Genomic DNA, 25,879 nt, shown 5'->3' with positions numbered 1-25,879 from the left:
GAAAGCAACCATGAAATAGCAAGGGACAACAAACTGATTGAAATTCCTTAAATGTAGCACGGGCCGAAGTCTCTCAGACAGTAAGATTGGGGGGAAAGTTATATATAGGCACCTCCATTCTGATTTCAGTAGCGTGACCTGCTCACTTAAACGTGGCAACTTCAGATCATGGACCACGCCTCAAGGAACTAAGTCCTAAATAAAGAAAATGGAAAAGCAAACTATGAAACAGCCAATAATCTTTATTTTGCACTTCCCCCACCCCTCACCCCTCTCCAAAAACCACTAACGCGCATTTTTGAGCATGTGAAAATATTGTATAAAGTATTTAGAATGATCTCAAATTAATCAAACAAAAAAACACATATCTCAACATAGATGCTTTGTTTCTTTGCGGGGATAGAAAAATTCTGGCCTCTTGAACAATGAGGGCAATGACACCCTGTGCTCCGAAGAGGTCGACTCCATTTCCACTGATTTGCAACTTAACATTCATGGCAGAAAACCGCATTTCTCTAACCACATAATGTTTTAAAATATGACTAATTCATACACTAATATCAATTTACTTGGCATTTAAAAAAATCACATTTTCTAGTAATATATTTGTATTAGGTTCAAAGCCCATATTCTAGCATCCAACAGATCCAGCACATGGGCCTACACTGGGATCATTTCAAAATCAAGTAAAAGTCCGTATTTATCCCAAAGCTGCTAAAATATGCTAATAAAGTTAAATTTGATGTTTTTTTTAACATTAAAAATAAAATATTTGGTTTACCTCTCAGACATCTATAACATATAATAAATAGTGGGCAGTATAATAATATAATAAAGTTTTGTGATACCCTGAAATTTGATGTTTTCTTTAAAAAATTCATAATATACTTCATTTCAGCCTTAAAGCACAATATTAATGAACAGATTTGTAGAAATAAAACAATATAAAGACAAAATGCTACAGTATATGTGGGTTTTTTGTTGTTTTTTTTTTTACTTTCATGGAAACTACATGTCCTTTTAGTAAAAGTCTGTCAAAGAAATTTACAAAAACAAAATAGACAACAAACAAAACAACTTCAAATCATAAACTCTAGATTTAAATTGCCTTGTTTTCCTTCCAACTGCTCGGGCCCTTTCCCCACCATGTTTCCGGGCACTGCGCAGGCTGAGCTCAAGGGAAATTTCTTTGAACGATGGCTTTTTCTCTAGCCTTGTTTCTGTCCAGCGTCATTACAGACCTGGCTGAAATCACAGTGGATTTCAGAGAAAGCCAGAATTAAACACGATAAAAATTTAAAAAATAACTACTTCATAAATATTTATTATTTACATTAGGGGCAATCTTTTAGTCTGAAGAGTTTTTATACAAGTTGATGAAATGTACAAGCAGTGAGAAGAGACTCCAGCAGTTTAAAGAAGGGCAAAATTAGAATGCAACAAAGATATAAAATACATTAAACAAAAATAATTTGCACAAAAGCAAACAGGACATGATAGAAACCTTTTTCTTAAAAAATATAAGGTATTTCACAAAAGCCTGAACATTTTACATGTTAGTACTAAAAACGGGGGAAGGAGGGAAGCTTCATATATTCTTATCACAAAAATATTTACCGGTACTCCAACTGGAGTTTTCTTTTATGTTATTCTGATTATCTTACTATAGAGGGAAAGGGGCTGAAAACTGTATACAGACTCTATCATCCTTAAATTACAGTTGAGGCAGTTTGTACACTATCTTCTCATCTAATACCTCAATGAAAAGGCCCTGGAGAGAATAAAGGAAATCAAAAGGGAAGCTGTACGCTCTTTATTAATAATACTTGTCACTGGTATTAGAGAAGTGGAGGAGGGGCAGCCCCCAGGCCACGCCTCTGCTTGAGTTTCCTTCTGTCGCACTGCCACGGAGCCACAGGCCAAGGCGGCTCGGGAGTGAACAATCCAGGTGCGCGGTGTGTTCCAGCCTCAGTCCTCCTGGGTTCTTTATCCACAGGCATCTGGGGGTGGATGTGACGGCAGACTTGCACCAGCTCCCTTCCAGAGGCGCCAGGGAAGAAGCCCGGGCTGACCCCGCTTGGTCCAGCCCCTCGGGAGCCGTCAGTGGGCTCGATGCTTCCTCTTCTTGTGCTTTTTGTCCTTCTTCTTGTTCGCACACTTGGGGCAGAACCACTGCATCTCTTCTGGGGGTGCAGTCATGATTCCAACACAGGGCCTGCACGTGAAAACAAGCTCAGATAAGCAACTTTTATACAGACATCTATTCTTCTCCCTTCCATGTTTTAAAGTAATTTTTTAGAGTCTATGACATGTTTACCCGAAATCAAAGTCAAGCAGCACTAACTTGTGTGTAGCACTATTGTTGGGCATGCGGACTATGAGATCACAGATGCTCCCTTTACAGGCCCCCTGCAGAGATTCATCCGTTCATTCATCCTCTCAGCCAGGAATAGAAGTCTTCCGAGCCACGGCTTTGTCTTTATGTCACAGATATCGTCTATCATAACTGAACAGGTTGCTATCTTTTTTGTATCTGACATTTTAAAGATAACACGAGAAGATTATCTGCATAAATTTTGGTTGAGCTTTTCAGTTTTTAGGAACCGTTGAAGAGGTCTAAAAAACAGATAAGCAGTCTTTAGTCCTGCAGTTTGTACCACCTTTACAAAGGCGCTGCCTCTTCGTGGTCCTGGCCAGTGCTACAGCTCCTACAGAACAATACTGGAAAGGAAGGCCAGGGAAGCCCCTGGATCTCCTTTTAGTATTATTATTTTTAATAAGAAGGATAGATTAGCTAAGCAGAATATTCAGAATTTAGGGTGAATAACAATAGTCTAAAGACTCTTGGGTTTTGCAGTTAATTGCATTTCACAGGCTCAGTGATTTGACTCCATGTACTGTCCCTAGGACAGCCCTGGGTCAGTCCAAAGGCAGGAGTCTACTCAGTGGATGCTTCATCTCAGGAGCGGCTGATGCTGCCTAATGAGTGTGGCCGGCAGGGCGCCCTGGGCACTCACCAGTGGTACCAGTCATCGCAGTCGTCACAGCCAATCATGGGACTCCCATCGTCAGGCTTGTTACACCCAGGGCAGATCCAGATCTGATTGCCCCACTCATCTCGGATCTGATGTTTGCAAAGCGGAAGCGGCAAAAATGGAGGGAATGGGAAAAAAAACAAAAAGAGGCCAGATCAGAATGACTACTTTATACTGTTAACCGAATAAACAGGCATATTAAACTAAAAAATATAGTAGATCAGCACTTCATGAATGCCATGATCAGCGTCATCACTGTTTTAGAATCATGAAACAGAAAAACGCTAAGTGTTCAATGATAAGGCATTTCTAACGAATATTCTAAGCTTTCTTTTGTAAGTCATAAAAAGCACTTTATAGTCATCTCTGTGAACAATATGACCTGTAACCCCTTTCATAAAAAAAAAACTATAACTATGTAAATTCTTAATGATTTGGGTCTTTATAAGGGTGGTAACAACTGATTTTCTGAAAGTTATAGAGCTCCACTTTATATGTGGTTTTCTCAATCGCATTCATAGGCATGGAATTAATATAGACAGCCAAATGTGCATGCACCACCTTATTACTTATTAGCCAAGCCCTTCTCCTGAAGGAGCTGATAAGATCAAGGATATAAAAGAGTTGTTACTAAGTAACTTTCCATTCCCTTTATGACATTTTTAGTAAAGTACAATCAACTAAAGGGCAAATGAAATAAGGGGATAGGGAGGCCACAGAGCTACAAGGTTCAACATTATTTTGCTACAAATATTGTGTACTCTAGAGTTGACTTTATTTAACTTGGCAGTTCTAAAGAGGGAACATCCTATTCACCACTTCCTCAAACTTCACATGAACAGAGCCAACCTGAAAGAATTAATTCACTGATGGGCATTCAACACCAGCAATAAGAAAAAGGTAACTTCCAAAGTGTTTACAATAACAGAGCACATTATTGCATCCGGTTTATTTTGTAAGGGATAGTTCTTCCCAGACTTTCAAACACCACACTGACTAGACATGCTTTTAGAAAGGCTTTCTTTGTGTGTGACAGGTGCATTGGGGGTCCATATATGTTTCACTGTAGTGATGGGCTTCCTTTAAGGCAACTCTACAAAGGCAAACTACATTGACAGGAAAACTTCTAAAGAAATCTGTGGGCAACTACATCTCTGACCCTCCGTAATTCCAGGAGAAAAAGTAACAAGGGGTGAGAACCAGCAGTCACCCGTACCCGCTGTCTAGAGGCCAAGGCTGGTGGAACATCCCATGCCCTGAAGCTCCCACGTGTGGCCAGTCCTGCTGCTGGCTGACCTTGCTTGAAGTCAGAAGGCCGTGACTCTGTGTGCCGCACAAGAACTTCACCACGGCATCCACAGCAACTAATACCAAATACCTCATAGCTTACTAAATGCTTCTAAACATCTCATTTCATTTAATCACTGTAAAACAACCTCTGGGTAGCTTATGAATGGGGAAACCGGAGCTAAGGGAATTTAAGTGGCATTTCCAACATCACACCATTAGGCAGTGACAAAATTTGCCTTTTTGCTCTCTAGCCTTTGTATGTCATCTAAATCACAAATTTTGTCCTCTGACCACAAAGCGTCTCTCTTCATGAGGTAGAAAGCTTTTTTTAAATTTTCATTTTTATTTTAAAGACAGGGTTTCACTCTGTCACCCAGGCTGGAGTGCAGTGGTGTGATCATGGCTCACTGTAGCCTTGACCTCGGTAGGCTCAGGTGATCTTCCCAGCTCAGCCTCCTGAGTAGTTGAGACTACAGGCACATGTCACCATGCCCAGCCAATTTTTGTATTTTCTGCAGAGATGGGGTCTCACTATGTTGCCCAGACTAGTCTCAACTCCTGGGCTCATGTGATACAGCTGCCTTGGCCTCCGAAAGTGCTGGGATTATAGGCGTTAGACACCATGCACAGCCAGTAAGCTTTCCATCTACATTGTCTATTCCAGTTGGACTCATCTCCAGGAAGTGAGTTAGCTCAAAGATCTACTGGAAAACCAGAACTTTTAGAGCTAGAACATGCCACAGAGATTACCAAGTTTAACACAAACTCCTCAATTACAGATGAAGACACGAAGGTCAAGGAGGTTAAGTACAAAATCTTTCCTGATCAACCCATTTGGGGGTGATGTTGCCTCTAATTAAACACCTACAATGATTGGTCCCCGAATGGACCAATTTGATGATCACAGTTTTAGAAGTTCCTTCCAAAACTCCTTTAAGGAAATTTAATAATAGGCCAGGCGTGGTTGCTCATGCCTGTAATCCCAGCACTTTGGGAGGCCAAGGTGGAAGGACTGCTTGAGCCCAGGAGTTTGAGACCAGCCTGGGCAACATAGAGAGACATCATCTCCACAAAAAACAAAAACAAACAAACAAACAAAAACAGCCAAGAAACAGCCAGTTGTGGTGGCAGACGCCTGTGGTCCCAGCTACTCGGGAGGCTGAGGTGAGGGGATCACTGGGGCCCAGGAGGTCGAGGCTACAGTGAGTGGTATTGTGCCACTGCATTCCAGTATGGACAAGAAGAGTGAGACTACCTCAAAAGAAAAAAAGAAAACATAAAAAAAAGAAATGTAATATTGTACAGTTTATAACAACAAATACCATGAGTCCTACCCAGCCACTTTCCAATCATATTAGTACCTAGCTAGTTACAAGGTCAGGGCCACCAGTAGGCTAACACATCACAGTCTGCGGATTTGGTAGTCACAGCAATGGCAATGGCTCCACACACCTTAAATATTTCGTTGTGTGTTTGTGTGTTTAATTCTATAGTATCCAAAGAACATAATCTGTATAAATACTTTACTGCCAGAGTGTACTCAGGGTTTGAATAAGACCTAATTCTATTAAGTAAGAGGAAAGAAACTAAAAAACAGTCCCAGAACAATGTGGACTCATTCGACATGGTGGGATTTACAATTTTTTTTTTTTCTTGAGATGGAGTTTCACTCTTGTCCCTCAGGCTAGAGAGCAGTGGTACGATCTTGGCTCACTGCAAGCTCTGCCTCCCGTTCAAGCAATTCTTGTGCCTGAGCCTCCCGAGTAGCTGGGATTACAGGCATATGCCACCATGCCCAGCTAATTTTGTTTGTATTTTTAGTAGAGATGGGGTTTCACCATGTTGGCCAGGCTGGTCTCGAACTCCTGACCTCAAGTGATCCATCTGCCTCAGCCTCCCAAAGTGCTGGGATTACAGGCGTAAGCCACTGCGTCCAGCTGGTTTTACAATTTGAAATCATGCTTGGATACTCAGGAGTTCTGTGGTCTCAAAGTTCATTTCCATTTAATATGCAAGCCCTGGCATATTCTGGATCATAGCCAATAAAATATAATTAGTGCTATTATTCAGAAACACCACCTGGCTCATAATATCAGTGTACATTCTATAAATTATACTCTTAAGTGAATAACTGAATTGCTTGATCAAGAAATTCAGTGTGAGATTTCAGTACCACCATGCGTCTCTACATTTACAGATTGATATTACTGTATATATGCATATAGTCATATCCCAAAACAATATAAAAACAAGCTTTGATATGATTTATGGAGGCTGACTATGTGAACATTGTGATGTAACTTTTCAGCCAAAAGCTTGAAAATGCAGTGAAAAACTGCAATGAAGAAATGTATCTTGGCTGGGCATGGTCGTTCATGCCTGTCATCTCAGCACGTTGGGAGGCAGAAATGGGTGGATTGCTGGAGCTCAGGAGCTCAAGACCAGCCTGGGCAACATAGTGAAACACTGTCTCCACCAAAAATACAAAAAACTAATCGAGAGTGGTGGTGACTGCCTGTGATCCCAGCTACTCAAGAGGTGGGAGGATCGCTTGAGCCTGGGAGGCAGGGGCTGCAGTGAGCCGAGATCGTACCACTGCACTCCAGCCTCGGTGACAGAGTGAAATCCCCTTTCAAAAAAAAAAAGCCGGGCGTGGTGGCTCATGCCTGTAATCCCAGCACTTTGGGAGGCCGAGGCGGGTGGATCACCTCAGGTCAGGAGTTTGAGACCAGCCTGGCTAACACGGTGAAACCGTTTCTACTAAAAATACAAAAAATTGGCCAGGTGTGGTGGCTCGCGCCTGTAATCCCACCTACTCAGGAGGCTGAGGCAGGAGAATCGCTTGAACCTGGGAGGTGGAGGTTGCGGTGAGCTGAGATCTCACCACCGCATTCCAGGTTGGGCAATAAGAGCGAAACTCTGTCTCAAAAAAAAAAAAAAGAAAAAAAAAGAAATGTGTCTGGCCAGGGGCAGCGGCTCAGGCCTGTAACCCCACCACTTTGAGAAGCTAAGGCAGGAGGATCGCTTGGGCCCAGGAGTTTGAGGTTGCAGTGAGCTATGATTGGGCCACTGTACTCCAGCCTGAGCCACATAGGGAGACCCTGTCTCAAAAATAATTAAGTAAATAATAAAATTTTGAAGAGAAATGCGTCTGAAATTCGATAGTGATTCAGAGCACACACTTGTCTCGATCTGAAAACGTCTCCATGCTAACCGCGCGGGCGGCGGGTACGCACCACGTAGGTGCTGACCGTCTCAGTCACCACGCTGCGCACGGGGGCTTTGGCACTGGCCCCGGAGGCGGCGGGACCCGGGGAGGGCAGCAGGGCAGGGCCCGCGGCGGCCTGGGCGAGCAGCGGCAGCGGCAGGGGCGCAGGGCTGACGAGCATGGGGCCGGGGGCGGGCGCGGGGGCCGGCGGTGGGGTCTTCGGCCTGTTCTGCGAGGGCGCCGGCTTGGCCTCGGGGGCAGGGACCACCTTGCTGATGACACTGTCAACAAAAGAGGAGAAGGTAAAAGTCAAAACAGGATCATCATCGAACCAAACCCGTGCTTAAAAACATGATCGCAAAATAGCTTTTCTTCCAGTAGCGAAATACTTCAACGTCCAGAGGCAGCTCGAGAACTGAGTTCCAGGCCCTGCATCAAGTGGCCTCTCCACTTACTCAGACGAATTTTTCATTTTCCAAACTTCCCCTCAATGGCCAGTTAGTTAGAAATTTCTAGTAACCAGTACACATGCACTGTTCACAGAAATATGACTTCAATTGCCTATTCCTGTGCTGAGGCAGGAGCTCTGACAGCTTCAGAGGTGGCGCTCCCCACCCCCACCTCTGCTGAGTCCTCCGGGGGCCCCGACAGGGGCTGCTCCTTCCACTGTGGCTCCAGCTGGAGAGGACCTGGAGCAGCCTGTGTCCCACACTGGAGATGGGCAAGAAAGACACATTTGCTGTTGGAAGCTCTTGAGATTTTTGGGTTGTTAATTACCATAAACCTAACCTGGCCTAAGCTGCTGGACAGAGCAGCTTAAAAAAAAAAGTTTCTATTTCTCTCTTCTCAATTCCAATGTTTCTTCTTAATACTCTCAATGCCATTGTCAATAAAACTGTGAAGACTTTCTCACTTCTGGGTTTGGCTTTGATTGCCAGGTTTTAAAGATTGACCATTCAGGCTGGGCAAGGTGGCTTACCCCTGTAATCCTAGCACTCTGGGAGGCCGAGGTGGGTGGATTACCTGAGGTCGAGAGTTCAAGACCAGCCTGGCCAACATGGTGAAACGCCGTCTCTTAAAAAATACAAAAAATTAGCTGGGTGCAGTGGCGCGCACCTGTAATTCCAGCTACTCAGGAGGCTGAGGCAGGAGAATCGCTTGAACCAGGAGGCAGAGGTTACAGTGAGCCGAGATCTCGCCACTGCACTCTAGCTTGGGCTACAGAGTGAGACTTCGTCTCAAAAAAAAAAAAAAAAAAAAAAAAGATTGTTCCCAGAGGGGCTGCAGAGGTAAGGAGGAGGTAATGCAGCGGCAGCTTCTGTCCTGGTGATGCTGCCGCAGGTCGCTAGAGCTGTGGTACTGTGACCCTGCTCCTCCACTAACAGCATCCTCTTCACACAACTCTCGCCAGTGGAAGCAGCTCTGGACTTGGGGCCAGGACATCTGAGTTCAAATTCTACAGCCGCCAGAGACTAGATCTGTGGCCTTGGATTACTCAATTTATTATAAAAAGCAGTATTTATTGAGGACCTATAAGAAGTTAGAGGTTATACTAGGCACTTTACAAATATCATCTCATCCAGTCCTTATGAGAACATCAAAGAAGTAATGATTACCCCATTTTGTAGATGAGGAAACTGAAGATGAGCAAGAGAAAGGAATTTGAGTAAATGGGTGGCAGCTTTTGAACCAAAGTCTACTTGATTCCAAAGCTTGTTTTTAAGCTTCTTTATTTAAAAAAAAGTATATATATATATATCATTTCACACACAGAGAAAACAATATAACAGACAGCTAGGTAATAATCAGAGATAAAATATGTTAGCCTTTGCCATATTTATTTCAGATGAACTTCCTTCCCTGCCCCAGAGCAACCACTGCCCTAAGACAGGTATGTTTTTGTTTATTGTTCTTGGTACTTTGTTTTTTTTCTCTGTACCTTTCCTGCCTTTGTAGGTGTCCATAAACAATACATACTGCATTACTGTTTGCTGTCTTTTAACTTTTATACACACAATGTCACACTCCAGTTATCCTCTGCAACTAGCTTTTCCCACTTAGTTTTATGTCTCCTGATTTATCCATGCTGACACACAGAGATCTATATTATTTATTCTAATTACTATATTGTCTTCCATGGTATTAGTAAGCCAAAGGTTTTTGTCCATCATCCTACTGAAAGTAGGACACATTCACTTGTAAACTTACACACTGACTCATAAATAGACCTGTTCAAGGATTTCTCCAAGCCCCATCCCTAGAAATGAAGTTTCTGGGCCATGGAATATGGCCATCCTCACCTCACCAGGAATCGCCAGTCTGCGGACTGTCCCAGCTTGTCTCTTTCTACTATTCCACACAATTCTTTAGGCCTTGTTTTTCTCAGCAACAAAGTGAAAAGAAATGCAGTGGCCTCAGAGGGTTGTAGTGAGAACCTCAATATGGAGAAACACTTCAAAAACTGCATCCAGATGGGAACTGCCGGCCCCGTGTCATGTTCACGGCTGTTGCTCACGACAGCCTCTGGCCTCATTGCTGCCAGCCTTCACGGTTCCACTTCCTCACAGTCCTAGTTTAGAAACCACTTTCACCAAAAAGCACTGACTCTTTGCTATTCTGATCATAAATTCATAAAACATTAAGTTACTTAAAAAACTTCACCATTATTTCAGCAAAGAACTTCATTACTGCTGTCTAATTGTTCTCTATTTGTTTCCTGCAAGGGTGATCATCTTCCTAACTTGCATACAGCCAAAGATCAAGAGACTTTAACACACGCTTGTTGGTGCAGCAGACACTTGATAAATGCTTAACATAATAACCAATGACTATTTATTGAGCACTTACTATATGTCTGACTGTCCTAAGCACTTGAAAGCCAATTATGGGCCAGGTACCACTGTGTTAAATATTTACTTGCCTTGCCTTATCTAGGTTTTTTTTTTTTTTTGAGATGGAGTTTCACTCTTGTTGCCTAGGCTGGAGTGTAATGGCGCAGTCTTGGCTCACTGCAACCTCCGCCTCCTGGATTCAAGTGATTCTCCTGCCTTAGCCTCCCGAGTAGCTGGGATTACAGGCATGCGCCACCACGCCCAGCTAATTTGTGCGTGTGTGTGTGTGTGTGTGTGTGTGTGTGTGTGTGTATTTTTTTTTTTTTTTTCAGCAGAGACAGGGTTTCTCCATGTTGGGCAGGCTGGTCTCAAATTCCCGACTTCAGGTCATCTGCCCACCTCAGCCTCCCAAAGTGCTGAGATTACAGGCGTGAGCCACGGTGCCCGGCCTTGTTTGTTTTTCTTAATGACCACATGAGGCAAGCTATTATTCTGCTTTTTTAAATGAAGAAACCAAGGCACAGAGAGATTAAGTATCTTGCATAAATTAACACAGGTTACTACTACACGGCAGGGCCAGGATTTAAACAAGGCAGTCTGATTTTAAAGCCTGTGATCTTAATAAGTATATGACACTGTCTCTCAATGTGTACTGAGGTTTGCCTTACATAAAAGGCATGTAATGTAGGAGTTCAAAGTTATTGCTATGGCATTTATATCCAGAGGGTAAGCATTCTCTATTTTTATGGTTAGACTAAAATTTTAAAACACTACTTCTAGAGGCAGTTTCCCATACTGGTTGAACACACAAGTGATGGAACCAAAGCTAAAGGGAAAAGCAGGAACCCTGAGAGGTAAGCGGAACACAGATGTTTTACCCCAAGGGCATTTACGCATTAGGCAAGTCTGATCTTTGGTTATGATGAAGAGGACGAATGTCAAAGCCCAGGATCTGCCCAAAGTGGAAGGTCTAATAGAACTCCCTCCCGACACTAAGGATTCCCAATGGGCTATACCCATAAGGTAAAGATGCACGACAATGTCATGAATTTTCACCTCTGGTGTTCTAGGATACTTTACATTTAAAGTAATTTGGACTTGCAATGTGCCCAGGCACACAGCACAATCCCGAGGGGAAGTATCTTAAAATCTAGGTCTCATATTAATACAGATAATTATCTTTAAAAAAAATAAGCAGCACATAATCAAAGATAATCAAATCTATGAGGAAGTAAGGTGGGATCAGGGAAAACTGTTAAGAAATAACAGCTAGTATGAAGAGACAAAGACCACAGATACAAGAATTATCAACTATAAAACAACTTTGCTTACAATGTTAAAAAAAATAATAAAAGGCAAAGGCTAGAAATATAGGTTGTAGGAAGTCACAGAGAGTGACTTGATCTAGTGGATTTGAAAAGAACCAAACAGATCTTCTAGAAATTAAAAAATACAGTAACTGAGATTTAAAATTGAAAGGAGGGATTTAACAACAGATTGGAAACAAGACAGAACTATAAACTGAGTATTAGGACAAAACAAATTTTCGGAGCATAGCCTAAGAAGCAAAGAGAATACAATAAAAGGTCTAATTAGTGCATGTTTGATCATAATTCTAGAAGAAAAATGGGGCAGAGACAAATGTTAACAAAGAGTACCTGAGACTTTTACAGAACTGATGAAAGATACCAATCCACAGATTTATGAAGCCCAACACACCCTAGGCAAGATAAATAAAAATAAATCTATATCTAGGCACATCAAAGTGAAGCTATAAAATATCATAGATAGAGAGGAAAAATCTGAAGGGCAGCTAGAGGGAAAAAAGAACAATTCCTCTCAAAGAAGAAACAGGTGACAGCTGACTTCTTAATTAGCAATGATGAAATCTAGAAGATAGTGGAATAACATCTTCAATGTGCTAAAGAAACATAAATTATGTCTTTGAAAACATCTTTAAGGAATAAAGATGAAACAAAAACATTTACAGGCAGGCAAAAGCTAAGAATTTGCCACCAGCACATTAAAAAAAAAATTCTAAAGCAACAATTCTCAAATTTTTGGTCCTAGGGCCCCTTTAAATTCCTAAAAATTATTAAGAACTTAAAAAATGTGCACTATATCTGTCAATATTTACCATATTAAAAATAAAACTGGACCAGGCACATTGGCTCATGCCCGTAATCCCAGCACTTTGGGAGGCCGAGGTGGGTGGATCGCTTGAGGCCAGGAGTGATTCACCACGGCCAACATGGTGAAACCCCATTTCTATTAAAAATACAAAAATTAGCTGGGTGTGATGGCGCAGACCTGTAGTCCCAGCTACTCCAGAGGAGGAGGCAGGAGAATCACTCAAACCTGGGAGGCAGAGGTTGCAGTGGGCCGTGATCATGGCACTGCACTCCAGCCTGGGTGACAGAGCAAGAATCGGTCTCAAAAAAATAAAATAAAATAAAATAAAAATAAAACTGAAAAGTTTAAAAATAGTAATTCATTTAAAAGTAACGACAATGAACCCATTATATGTTAACAGATAACATTTTTTTTATGAAAATAACTATATTTTCCAAGACAAAAAACTTGGTAATGACTGGCAATGTTTTGGTTGTTTTTTCTTTGATAATGGCGTCTTGCTCTGTTGCCCAGGGTGGTCTTGAACTCCTGGGCTCAAGCAATCCTCCTGCCTCAGCCTACCTAATAGCTGGGATTACAGGCGCATGCCACTGTGCCTAGCCAAGACTGGCAATGTTTTAAATTTTTGCAAATCTCTTTAATGTAGGCCTATGTAACTAGAGAAGGGAGGAGTATTTTAAAAGATTTTTTGGATAATGGTGTAAGTTCTTCTTTAATGCTGCATTAAATGCAACAAATGATAGTTTCTTTTAAGTTGGTTGCAATGTGTAATCTGAAATCATATCAACAGACATTCATATTCTGTTACATTAAAATTTATTGCTCTGTTTAGCACTATGAACACAAAATTTACCCATGCATTATTTTATAATGTCATACATTGGTCATTTGGAAAATACTGGTTCACTGACTTATACAGATCTTCCAAATGTTTAAATAATTAATTACACAACATAATAATATGTAAGCCAGTAATGGGTAAACAGAGCTAAAGTATTTTAATGTCCCTCTATTATATAAAATGTAGCGTAAAGGTAGTGAATAAAGTATGGTAATTTCTAGGGTAACCACACAAAAATTACAAACAAAGTATAATATGAGGAAAAAAGGAACGATCAAAAAAAAAACCTTGGTCTGATAAAAGAAAGGAGAGAGAGAGAAAAAAAACCACTGAACATTAAAGAAGTAGCACAAAATAATAAGGTAGATTTCAAACTCAAAATATCAATGATTATATCACATAAAAGGTCTAAGTGATTCAGTTGTCAGGCTGTATAAACAGTGAAACCCAATATATTCTAATGCCCAGAGGAACATCTAGCAATAGAAGGGCTGAAAGTGAGAGGCTATAAAAAGATGTATACAAATACAAAGAAAAGTAATACCACACAAAAAAGACTTTAAGGCAAGAACCATCAGTGATAATAAAGGCTATTTCCTGATGATAAAAGGTTCCAATTTGCCAGGAAGCTGTAACAGTTTAAAATTTGTATGTACCTAATAACATATCTGCAAAACATATAAAGCAAAAACTGACAGAACAGTAAGAAACAGATGAATCTGCAATCATAGCCACAGATGTAAACATATTTATCTCCCTGCATAACTGACAGAATAAGCAGTCAAAAAACCAGCAAAGATATAGGTTTGAATAAGAATAATGAAATTGACTCAATGGACATTTAAAAAAAATCTGTCTTCAATCAGTGCAGAATATTCATTCTTTTCTAAAATATACTGAACAATGAAAGAAACTGACCCAATTTCTTAAGGCTAAAAAACAATTTGAATAGTTTGTACACAGATTTGTTGCCCCTGCTCTATCAGTAGTTCCTCAAAGGAACAAAAAGCCTTTCTAATTTCTATGTCCTCAGAGTTTAACATGATGGTTATTAAAACAAAATGTGTTAGAATTCAAACTAAGAAACAAAAGCTGATCCAGAAAGTAGTAATTTTCCAGATGACATGATACTTTTAAGTGTATTTTTCTATCCATTCAAAATTATAGCTCCCCCCAAAAAGCATAATAATATGCTTTATGATGTAGGAAGGGATAAAGCACAGGTGAGAGAAATATGGGATATCAATGAAAACAGAAAAAAAGAAAAGAGAAGAAACAGAGCAAGTGAAAGAATTACAATTTTAGGTCAGGAAGCGTGAGGACAACCCAGGCATTTTCAGTTGTTGGTTGATGGAGTTAATTTCAGGGGCAGGAAAAAGAGAGAGAGGACAGAGGATGATAGGAAGAAGAAAAGAGAGTTGTGATCAATAAATATGACTGCAGGCAAAAATAAGCCTGAAAATGTAAGTTATCAACAAGAGGAGGTTATTCAAGGGAAACATCTTCTATCTTACAATAGCCATTCACAGGATCGATGGATGGGGCCTTAGAAAACTGCTTGCAAAGAATTTGGTTGTCACTTTGTTTTAACTTTACTGTTTGCCAGCTGTTATAGTGGAAAATGTTTGTTGGAGGTAGAGACTGAAGCTATTGTCTACAATAATTTTCAGATGTTCATGTGCTTTACTATGCAATAATTACGCATGTGCAATTGAGAATTAGCTCAATTATGACTTGTCGGATGGTATAGTTAATTAAAAAAATCCCTCAAAATTGGAGCTGTATCACAAACCATTAAATTCTAAACGTCTTAAAAATTAGGTAAAAGAAAACAAAACCATAAAAATTCCCAGAAAAGTAAGTAAATATAGATGTTTTTAGTCTTGGGGTAGGACACAATTTCTAGTATCTCACCAAAAGCTGAAACCATAAAGGGAAATGCTGATTTGACTGCACGACAATTTTATATGGCATAAAATAACCTCAGCAAAGTTAAAAGGCAAAAGACAAAATGAAGCAAACTACTTGCAACAATAAAGCATTACTCCTTCTTATATAAACAGCTGTTCTGAATAAAAAAGAATTAATGTTCTTATTCAAACATGAGCAAAGGAAACAGCAAGTAGAAAATAGAATAAAAAACCAAAACCAGCCACTAGACAAGAAAAAATGTTCCATTTTCATAGTAATCAAAGATATAAACATGACAATTTAAGGCTTCTTTGGTAAAGATGAAAAAGATTGACAACACCTGGTACTGTCAGGCTAGGGGAAAGGGAGAGATGGTTGGTCCAGTATTTGGAATGATTATGGAAAACTTAAAAACGTGCAAGCTCTTTACCAGCAATTTCGCTTCTAGAAATGTATCCTGAGGCAACATTAGACAGCTGTGTAAAGGTATGGGGTAAAGAATATGATTTGTAGCACTGTCTATGGCTGCAAAAAATAAAATAAAAAAATAAAAACTAGAATAACTGCAATTTAAAATACCCTAGAATAGGAGATCGGTTACAGAGATGATGAACAAAACACCATGTTGTTATTTGAAGTGGTGATACACATGTGTGCACACACACAAATGATATGTCTATCCAAGAAAAAGGTAGGTGTAAGATGGAATTTTTCTAAGAAAATAAAGCAAACAAGAAGGTATGAGTGTATACTTAGAAAAAAGTTTGAAAGAATATATACTAAAATGTCCAGCAATTGCCTTTACATGAAAATTATAGATGTTTTATTTATTTATTTATTTATTTATTTATTTGAGACAGGGTCTCACTCTGCTGCCCAGGCTAAAGTGTGGTGGTGCAATCTTGGCTCACTGCAACCTCTGCCTCCCAGGCTTATTTGTTCCTCCCACTTCAGCCTCCAGAGTAGCTGGGACTACAGGTGTGTGCCACCACGCCTGGCTAATTTTTTGTATACGTATTTTTTTGTGTGTAGAGACGGGGTTTTGCCATGTTGCCCAGGCTGGTCTGGAACTCCTGGACTCAAGTGATCCTCCCATCTCGGCCTCCCAAAGTGCTGAGATTGCAGGCATTAAGCCACTGTGCTGGGTGGATGCCTTTTTTCTCCTTTTGATTTATCCATAATTAACAAACATAACTTGTATAAAAAAAAGAAAAAGGCCGGGTGCAGTGGCTCACACTTGTAATCCCAGCACTTTGGGAGGCCAACCCAGGCGGATCACCTGAGGTTGGGAGTTTGAGACCAGCCTGGCCAACATAGTGAAACCCTGTCTCTACTAAAAATACAAAAATTAGCTGGGCGTGGTAGTGCATGCCTGTAATCCTAGCTACTCAGGAGGCTGAGGCTAGAGAATCGCTTGAACCCAGGAGTGAGCTGAGATAGTGCCACTGCACTCTAGCCTGGGCAACAAAGTGAGACCCCGTCTCAAAAAACAAAAAACAAAGCAAAACAACAAAAAAGATGAAAATGCCTGTTACAATGTATACGTCTAAACTGTTGCTAGGTATTTTTAAGGATGGCTTGAGTTATACACTTAAAATTAATTCACTTTTCTGTGTGTATGTTACACTTTATTAATTTACTGGGGAAAAAATGATAGCTTGGTTAAAAAGCCTTCCAGACAAATGTTGACCATAGTCTAGTCCTACTATGATTTTGTGAAATTCAAAGCTCTGAGTGAGATCAAGGAGCTGCACAATCGAGTGCGTCTAAGTTGAGTGCATCATCCATAGCAGACCAACAAGGACAGGGTCAAAGGAGGGGGAAGAGAAAACCTCCTACAATGATGGTATTTTCGTACATAAAGTAATACATTTGGGCTGGGCACGGTGGCTCACGCCTGTAATCCCAGCACTTTGGCAGGCCAAGGCAGGAGGACTGCCTGAGGTCAGGAGTTTGAGACCAGCCTGGCCAACATGGTGAAACCCCAGTTCTCCTAAAAATACAAAAATTAGCCGGGCATGGTGGTACCCACTTATAATCCCAGCTACTTGAGATGCTGGGGCGGGAGAATTGCTTGAACCTGGGAGGCGGAGGTTGCAGTGAGCCAAGATCACACCTTTGCACTCCAGCCTGGGCAACAAAGCGAGACTCCATCTCAAAAAAAAAAAAAAAAATTTCTTTCCTTCTTTCTTTCTTTCTTTTTTTTTTTTTTTTTTAACAGCCTTTAGATATTAAGGTTGGTACGTAGTTTTGGGTCTTGCCTTTTCAAAGAAATACATTGCCCATAGTTGCTTTGTGTCCCAGTTGTGTGCAGATCTGTCTCTCTCATCCACATTAGACAGTCAATTTCCTAAGAGTAAGATTTGTATCTTGTCTTTGGATTACTTGCAGTATTAAACACAGCAGCTCAAGAAATATTAATCAGCTTTAAATAGAATACCTACTACTGCAGTGAGAACACTTCTGTAAAAGAATTATTTTTGCCTGTTTAAAATATTTTAAAATACAAGACCATTTCCTCTGTTCTTTCCTCCCTGCCTACCTTCCTTCCATCTGCTTAATGAGTCACAGGACCACTGAGATTTCTGTTTGCCAACACAGATTCCACTTCCTCAGCCACCTAGTCATTCCCAACACCAGGTACAATCAGATCCTGAAGGCTTTGTTCTGTTTTCCGGAAATGGTTTTACATTGTTTTCAGCTATACCAAACACACAATGAATATTATTTGCCTTACCTGACTCTTTTCTAGTGCCCTTTAATTTTCTCCCTACATTTCTTTTTCTTTCTTTTTTTTTTTTTTTTTTTTTTTTGAGATGGAGTCTCACTCTGTTGCCCAGGCTGGAGTGCAGTGGCGCGATCCCGGCTCACTGCAACCTCCACCTCCTGGGTTCAAGCAATTCTCCTGCCTCAGCCTCCCGAGTAGCTGGGATTGAGGGCATGCACCACCACACCCGGCTGATTTCTGTATTTTTAGTAGAGACGGGGTTTCACCATGTTGGCCAGGCTGGTCTCAAACTCCTGACTTCAGGTGATTTGGCCTCCCAAAGTGCTGGGATTACAGGTGTGAACCACAATGCCCCGCCTCTCCCTATGTTTCCTACATTTCTCCCTTACCTATAAGGCCTGATAATGGCGCCCATTAGAATGGCTTAAAATTAGCAGTGTGGCCAACAGATAGAAACAGATTGTTGACCAATTTTATGGGTTAATAGTTAAAATCTCAGAAATGTCTGCTTGTGCATATGTTCTCATTTTTCTCAATTTAGAGAAATGACATTTTGCTAAAAATAACTTTGTAATAATAAGATAATCCTTCAAAAATGCCTAACATTCCCAGTTCAATTACCCCTTTTAAATTTATATATATATATATATATATATATATATATATATATATATAGTTCTCACTCAGATTTTCTGAGTAGTAAAAGAAAAAACATTAAAGTGGCTACTCAGTGTTGACAAGACAAACTTTTATCCTAACTTTTTGTTTTCAAGGGGTTAGACTGGTGTAGAGGCACTAAAGTAACCCATTTTTCCCAACTCTTTTGAAATTCAAGAGAAAATTCACTGGAGTTTGAAAGTTTGACTTAAGCTAAGGTTATTTTTGTGATGACCGAAAACAGTTTTAAAAACAATCCTTTTAATTTTAAACAAAACAGAAAAACATTTAACAGTATAACATGATATAATTTTTCATCACTTGTGAGATAAACTATCATCACTTAATCTAAATTGATCGTTGTAAAAGTAATTTTGAATTCCTGCTGGCCTTTATTGCCAACCATTATTTGTTTCATACTTCTAGACGGTGCTTTGCTTCTCTATATTTTTCTCTCTGAAGTATCACTTTTTCTCTCCTGTTTAATTGCATAGTAAGTTCTCGTCCAGAGCGTTCTGTTGAATAAGCAATGTCTCACAGAGAAACCAATACCGCCCACAGCTGGTCCCACAATGGCTCCATGCTGCTAGCATTACAGCTTTTGGAGGATTTGATCACAGTGCCCTCACTGCTATAAACACTGGCGTTATTCATAAAAACGTGCAGAAGGAGGGATTTTCAGCAGGATTTCTTTACCTGTTTCCCCACCACAAACCAGTGACATAAATAGAATGGGTCATGAGCTGCTTGGCCTGTAATGCAAACTCACAGCTTGTCAAGTCAATAAAGAGCCCGTCCTCACCTCCCCAGCTGCACAGAGCCTCCAGGGTTAGCAGCAAACACAAGTTGGATATGTCTGCACAAGAAGTTTAATGATCCTCATTATTCAGCTATTGTGTGCAAACACGATGAAACCAGTAATCCAAATTATCAAAGTCTGAATAGCTGGCTACTAAACTGCACACAAAGTTCCTAAGTTCCCTTACAATGGCTTACTTATTTACTTCTAAAAGTGAACGGCCATTATTAAATGGTAACAAAATGATGCCACAGGTAAAAACTATTGCAACCACTTCCATGAATTTTACAGAAACTTTTGAACAGGAAGTTCAACATTTGGGAGGAAAATCAGGTCGATGAAAAAACATATTGTTTACACCAAAACTTACTTTTCTTCTTCAGATTTCAGTTTTTGATCAATCTCAGAAATACCAACCACCTTGAGAAACAGATTCCCATGTTGTATTTTAAACTAACCCTCTCCTCGGCTGGGCCCAGTGGCTCATGCTTATAATCCCAGCACTTTGGGAGGCTGAGGCAGGCAGACTGTGTGAGCTCAGGAGTTTGACACCAGCCTGGGCAACATAGGGAAACCTCATCTCTACAAAAATACAAAAAAAAAAAAAAAAAAAATAGAGTGTGGTGGTGCGTGCCTGTAGTCCCAGCTACTTAGGAGACTGAGAAGGGAGGATAGCTTGAGCCCAGGAGGTGGAGGTTGCAGTGAGCTGAGATTGCACTATTGTACTCCAGTCTGGCTGAGACCCTGTCTCAAAAAAATCCCAGAGTGACACCCTGCCTCAACATAAGAATACAGATAACACAAAAAAAAACCCCCCTCATAACAAATACAAAAAAAAAAAAGACATTGAAATTTCACAATCATATTACTATAAAACCTCATATCTGGATCAGTGATACACACATACACATAATCTCCATATTTTTGCTTTCTGATTTTTATGAAAAGCCCCAGAAATACTAAGCCCAAGTGTGGTGGTTGGCCTCCTGGCATTCACACACTGGCACAGTTCCCTCACGGACTGGACAGGCTGAGCTGGATGGCTGGCAGCACATGGTGAAAATAACCACGTCACCTCCAAGAATAGGTCATAAAACAGGCTGTGGCTTCTATGGGGACAGCCAGCTACACTGTGGGGAGGATGCTGAAGCTGCCTTATGAAGAGGTCCCCGGAGCCTCCTGCCGACAGCTGTGCGTGAGCTTGAAGCGGCTTCTCTACCCTCACAGAAGCCTCTGGATGCCTATGGTCCCAGTCACCAGCTTGCAGACAGACCTGAGCCAGAACCACCCAAATCCCCAACCACAAGAAACTAGGAAGCAACTGATGTTTATTGCTTCAAATCACTAAGTTTCAGGGTCAATTATTATGTGGAAATAGAAAACTAACACACCAGGTGTTCGATTTTTCTAACTTAGGTATGTAAATAAATATTCAGAAGTTGGAAGAAATTATATTTAGAGTACCAGTCCTTAAGACGCCAAACTGTAACACAGTCATTTCCATATTTCAGATTGGATCAAAAAACACCAAATACCCAAAGACAATTATGATAATCAGTTTTATGTTGATTCTTCAAGTCAATCGTTATTCCTTATTCTTCTTGATCCTCACAGCTCAAATTTTAACATTCATATAATTATAACACAACTATAAATGGATTTAATTCCTGAAGCTCGTGGCCTGCCTCTTGAATATTTACATCATCTCATAAAATGGTTATTTTATCTTGTCATAACCCAAGTACATATCAAGTAGCAAACATTTTATCTTTTAATGCAGGCATGACCTATTTGAAAAATGAAACAAATTGCATGAAGTAATTAGGGGAAAATATAGCCATTATAGAATCTCCATTTCCAAGGGAGATGCTTAAATGATTACACTTCTATTGTCAAATGTTCCGAATCATAAAATCTCTAAAAGGGCATTAATATTCAGGTAAGAAATATATAATCCACATTTCCTCATATTTGCAATGAGATACACTAGAAAGATAATAATAAAAAGGAAACCAAAATGGCAACCTATAGAATAAGGAGTATAAAGGGCATAGGGAAAAAGGCATGAAAGCAAGACTTCTCTGAATGTATTTTGTTATACAGCTTCCACTTTGGAGTTAGGTAAATGGTCCACATATTCAGAAAGTTAAGTTTTAGAAAAATTCCTTATGAATCAAAACTAGATGAAATGAATGAACCTCAATGTATATCAAGCTGATGACATAACCATGCAGAAACAAAAATAATTACAAGTGACTCTAGGACAGCATTTTGTAAGCATATCCATAGTGAAATGTATTTTAAGAGCAAATGCTGAAAAAAACCTTAGTCTTTAACTTCATTTAATGATCTTGGTGGTAGTAGTGATAGTGGTACTATTACTTTTAGGCTATTTTATATAATTCTTGTTGAATAACTCAAATAATTATAATAATGCTCTTAAGACTCAGGATTTCTTTTTTCTTTTCTTTTTTTTTTTTTTTTTTCTTTTTTTGAGACGGAGTCTTGCTCTGTCGCCTGGAGTGCAGTGGTGTGATCTCGGCTCACTGCAACCTCCACCTCCTGGGTTCAAGTGATTCTCATGCCTCAGCCTCCCGAGTAGCTGGGATTATAGGCATGCGCCACCACACTCAGCTATTTTTTTTTTTTTTTTGGTATTTTTAGTAGAGACAGGGTTTCACCATGTTGGCCAGGATGGTCTCGATCTCCTGACCTTGTGATCTGCCTGCCTCAGCCTCCCAAAGTGCTGGGATTACAGGCGTGGGCCACTGCGCCTGGCCAAGACTCAGGATTTCTAATGTGAAAGAAAAGATGTGGCTGGGCGCAGTGGTTCAGTCTGTAATCCCAGCACTTTGGGAGGCTGAGGTGGGAGAATCGCTTGAGCCCAGGAGTTTGAGACCAGCCTGGGCAACACAGTGAGACCTCATCTCTATTTTTTAAATAACAATAAATAAATACGTAACAGTAATATTAAATCTGAACTGGAAACAGTATAAACTCATATCTTTTCAAACCCATCTATTTCCTATTTCTGTCCCTTGTAAAGGCCTAGAATAATGACATCCCAGTAGCAATGGGCATCTCTAGTGACAGATTATGATTCCTAAACACCATTCATCATCAGAAGGAACCAATGTTCCTTGGAGAAATTGCTAATTCCAGATCTGTGGAAATACACAAGAATATACAGGAAATATGCAAGATAAACCTGGAATTTTTTTTACCAGAAAGTAAGAAAGCTATCCAACACAAATGAGGTTGTGTCGAAACCCAGTAGGCAACATGAAGGAATTCACGTTGGTCAAGATGGTACAATATGAACATGAAAACAAAAGAGAAAGAGAAAGAAGAAGGGGGACAAAGGAAGAGGGGAAGTGGGAGAGAGAAGAAGGGGTGGGGGGAGCAGAGAAAGAGAGAGGGGGAGGGATGGGGGAGAAAAAGAGACAGAGAGAGACAGAACCCTTCCCCTTTCCAAAACCCTATGCTCATCACTGGAGATAACTATATCAACTCCATCAACTCTTTTCACTGAAGACTGGCAAGTAAAAAAAAAAAAAAAAAAAAGATTGTATATTTATCCTGCCTCTCCTGTATGAGGTGTATTTCAGGGTCGCTGAGGTTCACCTTTAGGGATGAATTTCAGCTAATACATGTGAAAGGAATGACTAGATCAAAAAATAATTTCCCAATGAAATCATTCAGTATCACTAAGAATGTGACAATCAGACATTCCATGCCTACTGATCTGAAGTAATAAGAAGTATATAGCAGCAAAATACCCTTTAAGAAAAAAAGAATGAACTTAAATCTAATCAAGCACTTAGGACTAAATGCCAGTTACAGGGATAGAACAATAATTTAAATGACACTACAAAGAAGTAAACAGACAAATCCAGAAAGTGAGATATTCTGCTGAACAAAAGATCTGGTTTCTTAAACAAATCAATTGCATGGCAAAAAGGAAGCGGCTGGGCATGGTGGCTCACGCCTATAATCTCAGCACTTCGGGAGGCTGAGGCAGAAGGATTGCTTGAGCCCAGGAGTTTGAGACCATCCTGGGCAACACAGCAAGACCCCATCTCTACAAAAAATAAAAAAATTAGCTGGGTGTAGTGGCATGTGCCTGTAGTTGCAGCTACTTGGGAGGCTGAGGTGGGAGGATGGCTTGAGCTCAGAAGTTCAAGGCTGCAGTGAGTTATGATCGTACCACCGCATTCCAGCCTGGGCGACAGAGTAAGAACTCATCCCCTTCCCCTGCAAAAAAGGAGGAGGAGCGTAGGAGTGTGGATTAAAAATAACAGGTCTAGATTACAAGTCCTTATAAGTCTGGTTTGGATCCTGGTTAAACTGTTGAAGATATTTTTGAGACAAATAAAGATATCTGAATATGGACCAGGTATTAGATGGTAACAAGGAAAATGTCTGTATATTTTATGTATGATAATAACATTGTGATTATATGAGAAAATAACCATATTTTTAGAGTTGCATACTGAAGAATATAGAGGTGAAATGATATTAAGTTTTGAATTTGTTTGGAAATGCGTTGGGAATAAAAAGACAAAAAGAATCAAGTATGGCAACATTTTGATAACTGTTAAATCTATCCAAGTTGCCAGCAGATGAAAGTGTATCATTTTACTCTTTTATGTTTGAAAATATTAATAAAAACTTTTTTAGAAGTTGGTAATATGCGTTCAATCCAGAATGATTTCAGATCATTAATCATAAAACTAGGGCACATATGAACTACTAGGTCAACAGAATACTATGGAAATTTCTTAGGGGAAAATGTGCATTCATTATTTCACTCCATACATCTTTGCTTTTATTTTTTTCTTCACTTTTCTCCATTTCTAAATTTTACTCACTCTAAAGGGCTCTACTCAAATTCTACTTTCCCCAAACCTCTTTAGCCCTTCCTAGTTGGGAGTAATCACCTTGAACTTCTTTATAATTTTAGATGTATCTCTTCCAGCCTTTAACACTTCCTACCGTCTACTGTGATATTTACTTATGCTCCTGAGAGAATTAACATCTGATCCAAATTCACTATTTTCAAGTCTACTACCTTTGACATGGTTACATTATGTATGTAATCAAAATCAGTATGTGTTAAATGCAGATCAACTTTTCAAAATGTAAACCCAGAGAGTGTTGTCTGGGGTACTTTGAGGGTTCCTTTCAAAACCAAATTCTCTGGAGTCAGAACTTCTAAAAGATTTTGTGATTTCAGAAAGGCTTTTGCTGCTCTGCAGCAAACAAGAGGGTGCTTTTACTACGAAAAAGCAAAGCCAAATGAAATTGAACATTCAACATGGATGAAACTTTACTTTCTGTAGTCCCTGAGCCTACAGTCTATAGAGGAGGATGGGTAATTATTTAGTAAAAGATGCTTTCACATGAAAATGAATTTGTAAGTTAGCTATAAAAACATACACCTTTACTTTTTATTTTTAGGATCAAATGACATCCCAAGTTATTTGAAAACATTAAAGGTAATAAGATGATATGCAGTGAACTTGAAAAATGAACAAGATTGTGATTAAGATTTGTATCTCACTGGAGAGTTATAAAATTCAGTTATTACTGAAGTCATGCTTGGAAAATCCAACATTACCACTTCAAAATATATTAAAATTCAAAAAAGCTGCTAGGTCTTCAGCAAAATCACCATGCTTTATATGAATTCTTATTGTACTTTGTAAATAGGATGGAAAAAATATAGTGTATATATATTTATTTAGAGCATGTGATATAGACACATACATACATATACATATATTCATCTGTGTGGGCTAAGAAGTGACTATATATGTTTATGTATGCATGTGTGTATGTGTATAAATCTATATCACACTCCTGACCTTTGTGCTATCATTCTGCTCTGAGATTGCCTGTTTAATATTATATCTCTGTTAATAAACAAATGATCTTCCAAAATGAGAATGAAGAGGATTTTAACAATTTGTTTGGGAAAAAAAACAATGGTGCAATAGTAACTGTAAAATATAAGATGAAGTAAAATAATGTGTTTTTCCATACTGCAAAGAAATAAATTAGTTACAAAAACATTACTAAATTATTTAATGAATAATCATTTGAGTTGCTTTAGAATTTAAATAATTTTTATGAAGATTAATTTTAAAAAAAGGTGTCCAAGGGAGTTTGAAGCAAAACCACACACACACATACACACTTATTATATATACATGCATACGGATGTGTATGTGTGTGTGTGTATATATAGATATATATGTATGTATCTATGTACATAAGAAAGTTTCCAAATTTTTCTCTAAGGCAAGAAGAGACGACTGAAATTATTACACTGACTTCAGATTCACATGAAAGATCATTACAAAAGAGAAAAAAAAGAAAAGAGAAGGTCACTGCAGCTCCTAACCTTGAAGGTCTTAAAAGGGTTGAAGGCATCTGAGAGCTGC

The 25,879-nt window shown here is 39.6% G+C and overlaps 1 protein-coding gene across 1 annotated transcript in view; it reads right to left on the bottom strand.

Moving 5' to 3' along the window:
* Positions 1–1,310: 1,310 nt before the first annotated feature.
* TAF3 (TATA-box binding protein associated factor 3) overlaps positions 1,311–25,879 on the bottom strand; it is a 194,684-nt gene continuing 170,115 nt past the window's right edge. The window contains exons 5-7 of the mRNA XM_034929915.3: positions 7,562–7,814; positions 3,018–3,124; positions 1,311–2,215 (exon numbers count right to left, since the gene is read on the bottom strand). Of these exons, the coding sequence (XP_034785806.1) occupies positions 2,101–2,215; positions 3,018–3,124; positions 7,562–7,814 (475 nt within the window). The 3' untranslated portion in view covers positions 1,311–2,100. The remainder of the gene's footprint in view (positions 2,216–3,017; positions 3,125–7,561; positions 7,815–25,879) is intronic.

The sequence above is a fragment of the Pan paniscus genome, chromosome 8 (assembly GCF_029289425.2).
Source record: "Pan paniscus chromosome 8, NHGRI_mPanPan1-v2.0_pri, whole genome shotgun sequence".
Taxonomy (NCBI): Eukaryota; Metazoa; Chordata; class Mammalia; order Primates; family Hominidae; genus Pan; species Pan paniscus.
Note: the sequence above shows the minus strand (reverse complement) of the source record. Positions and strands in the feature narration are given on the sequence as shown.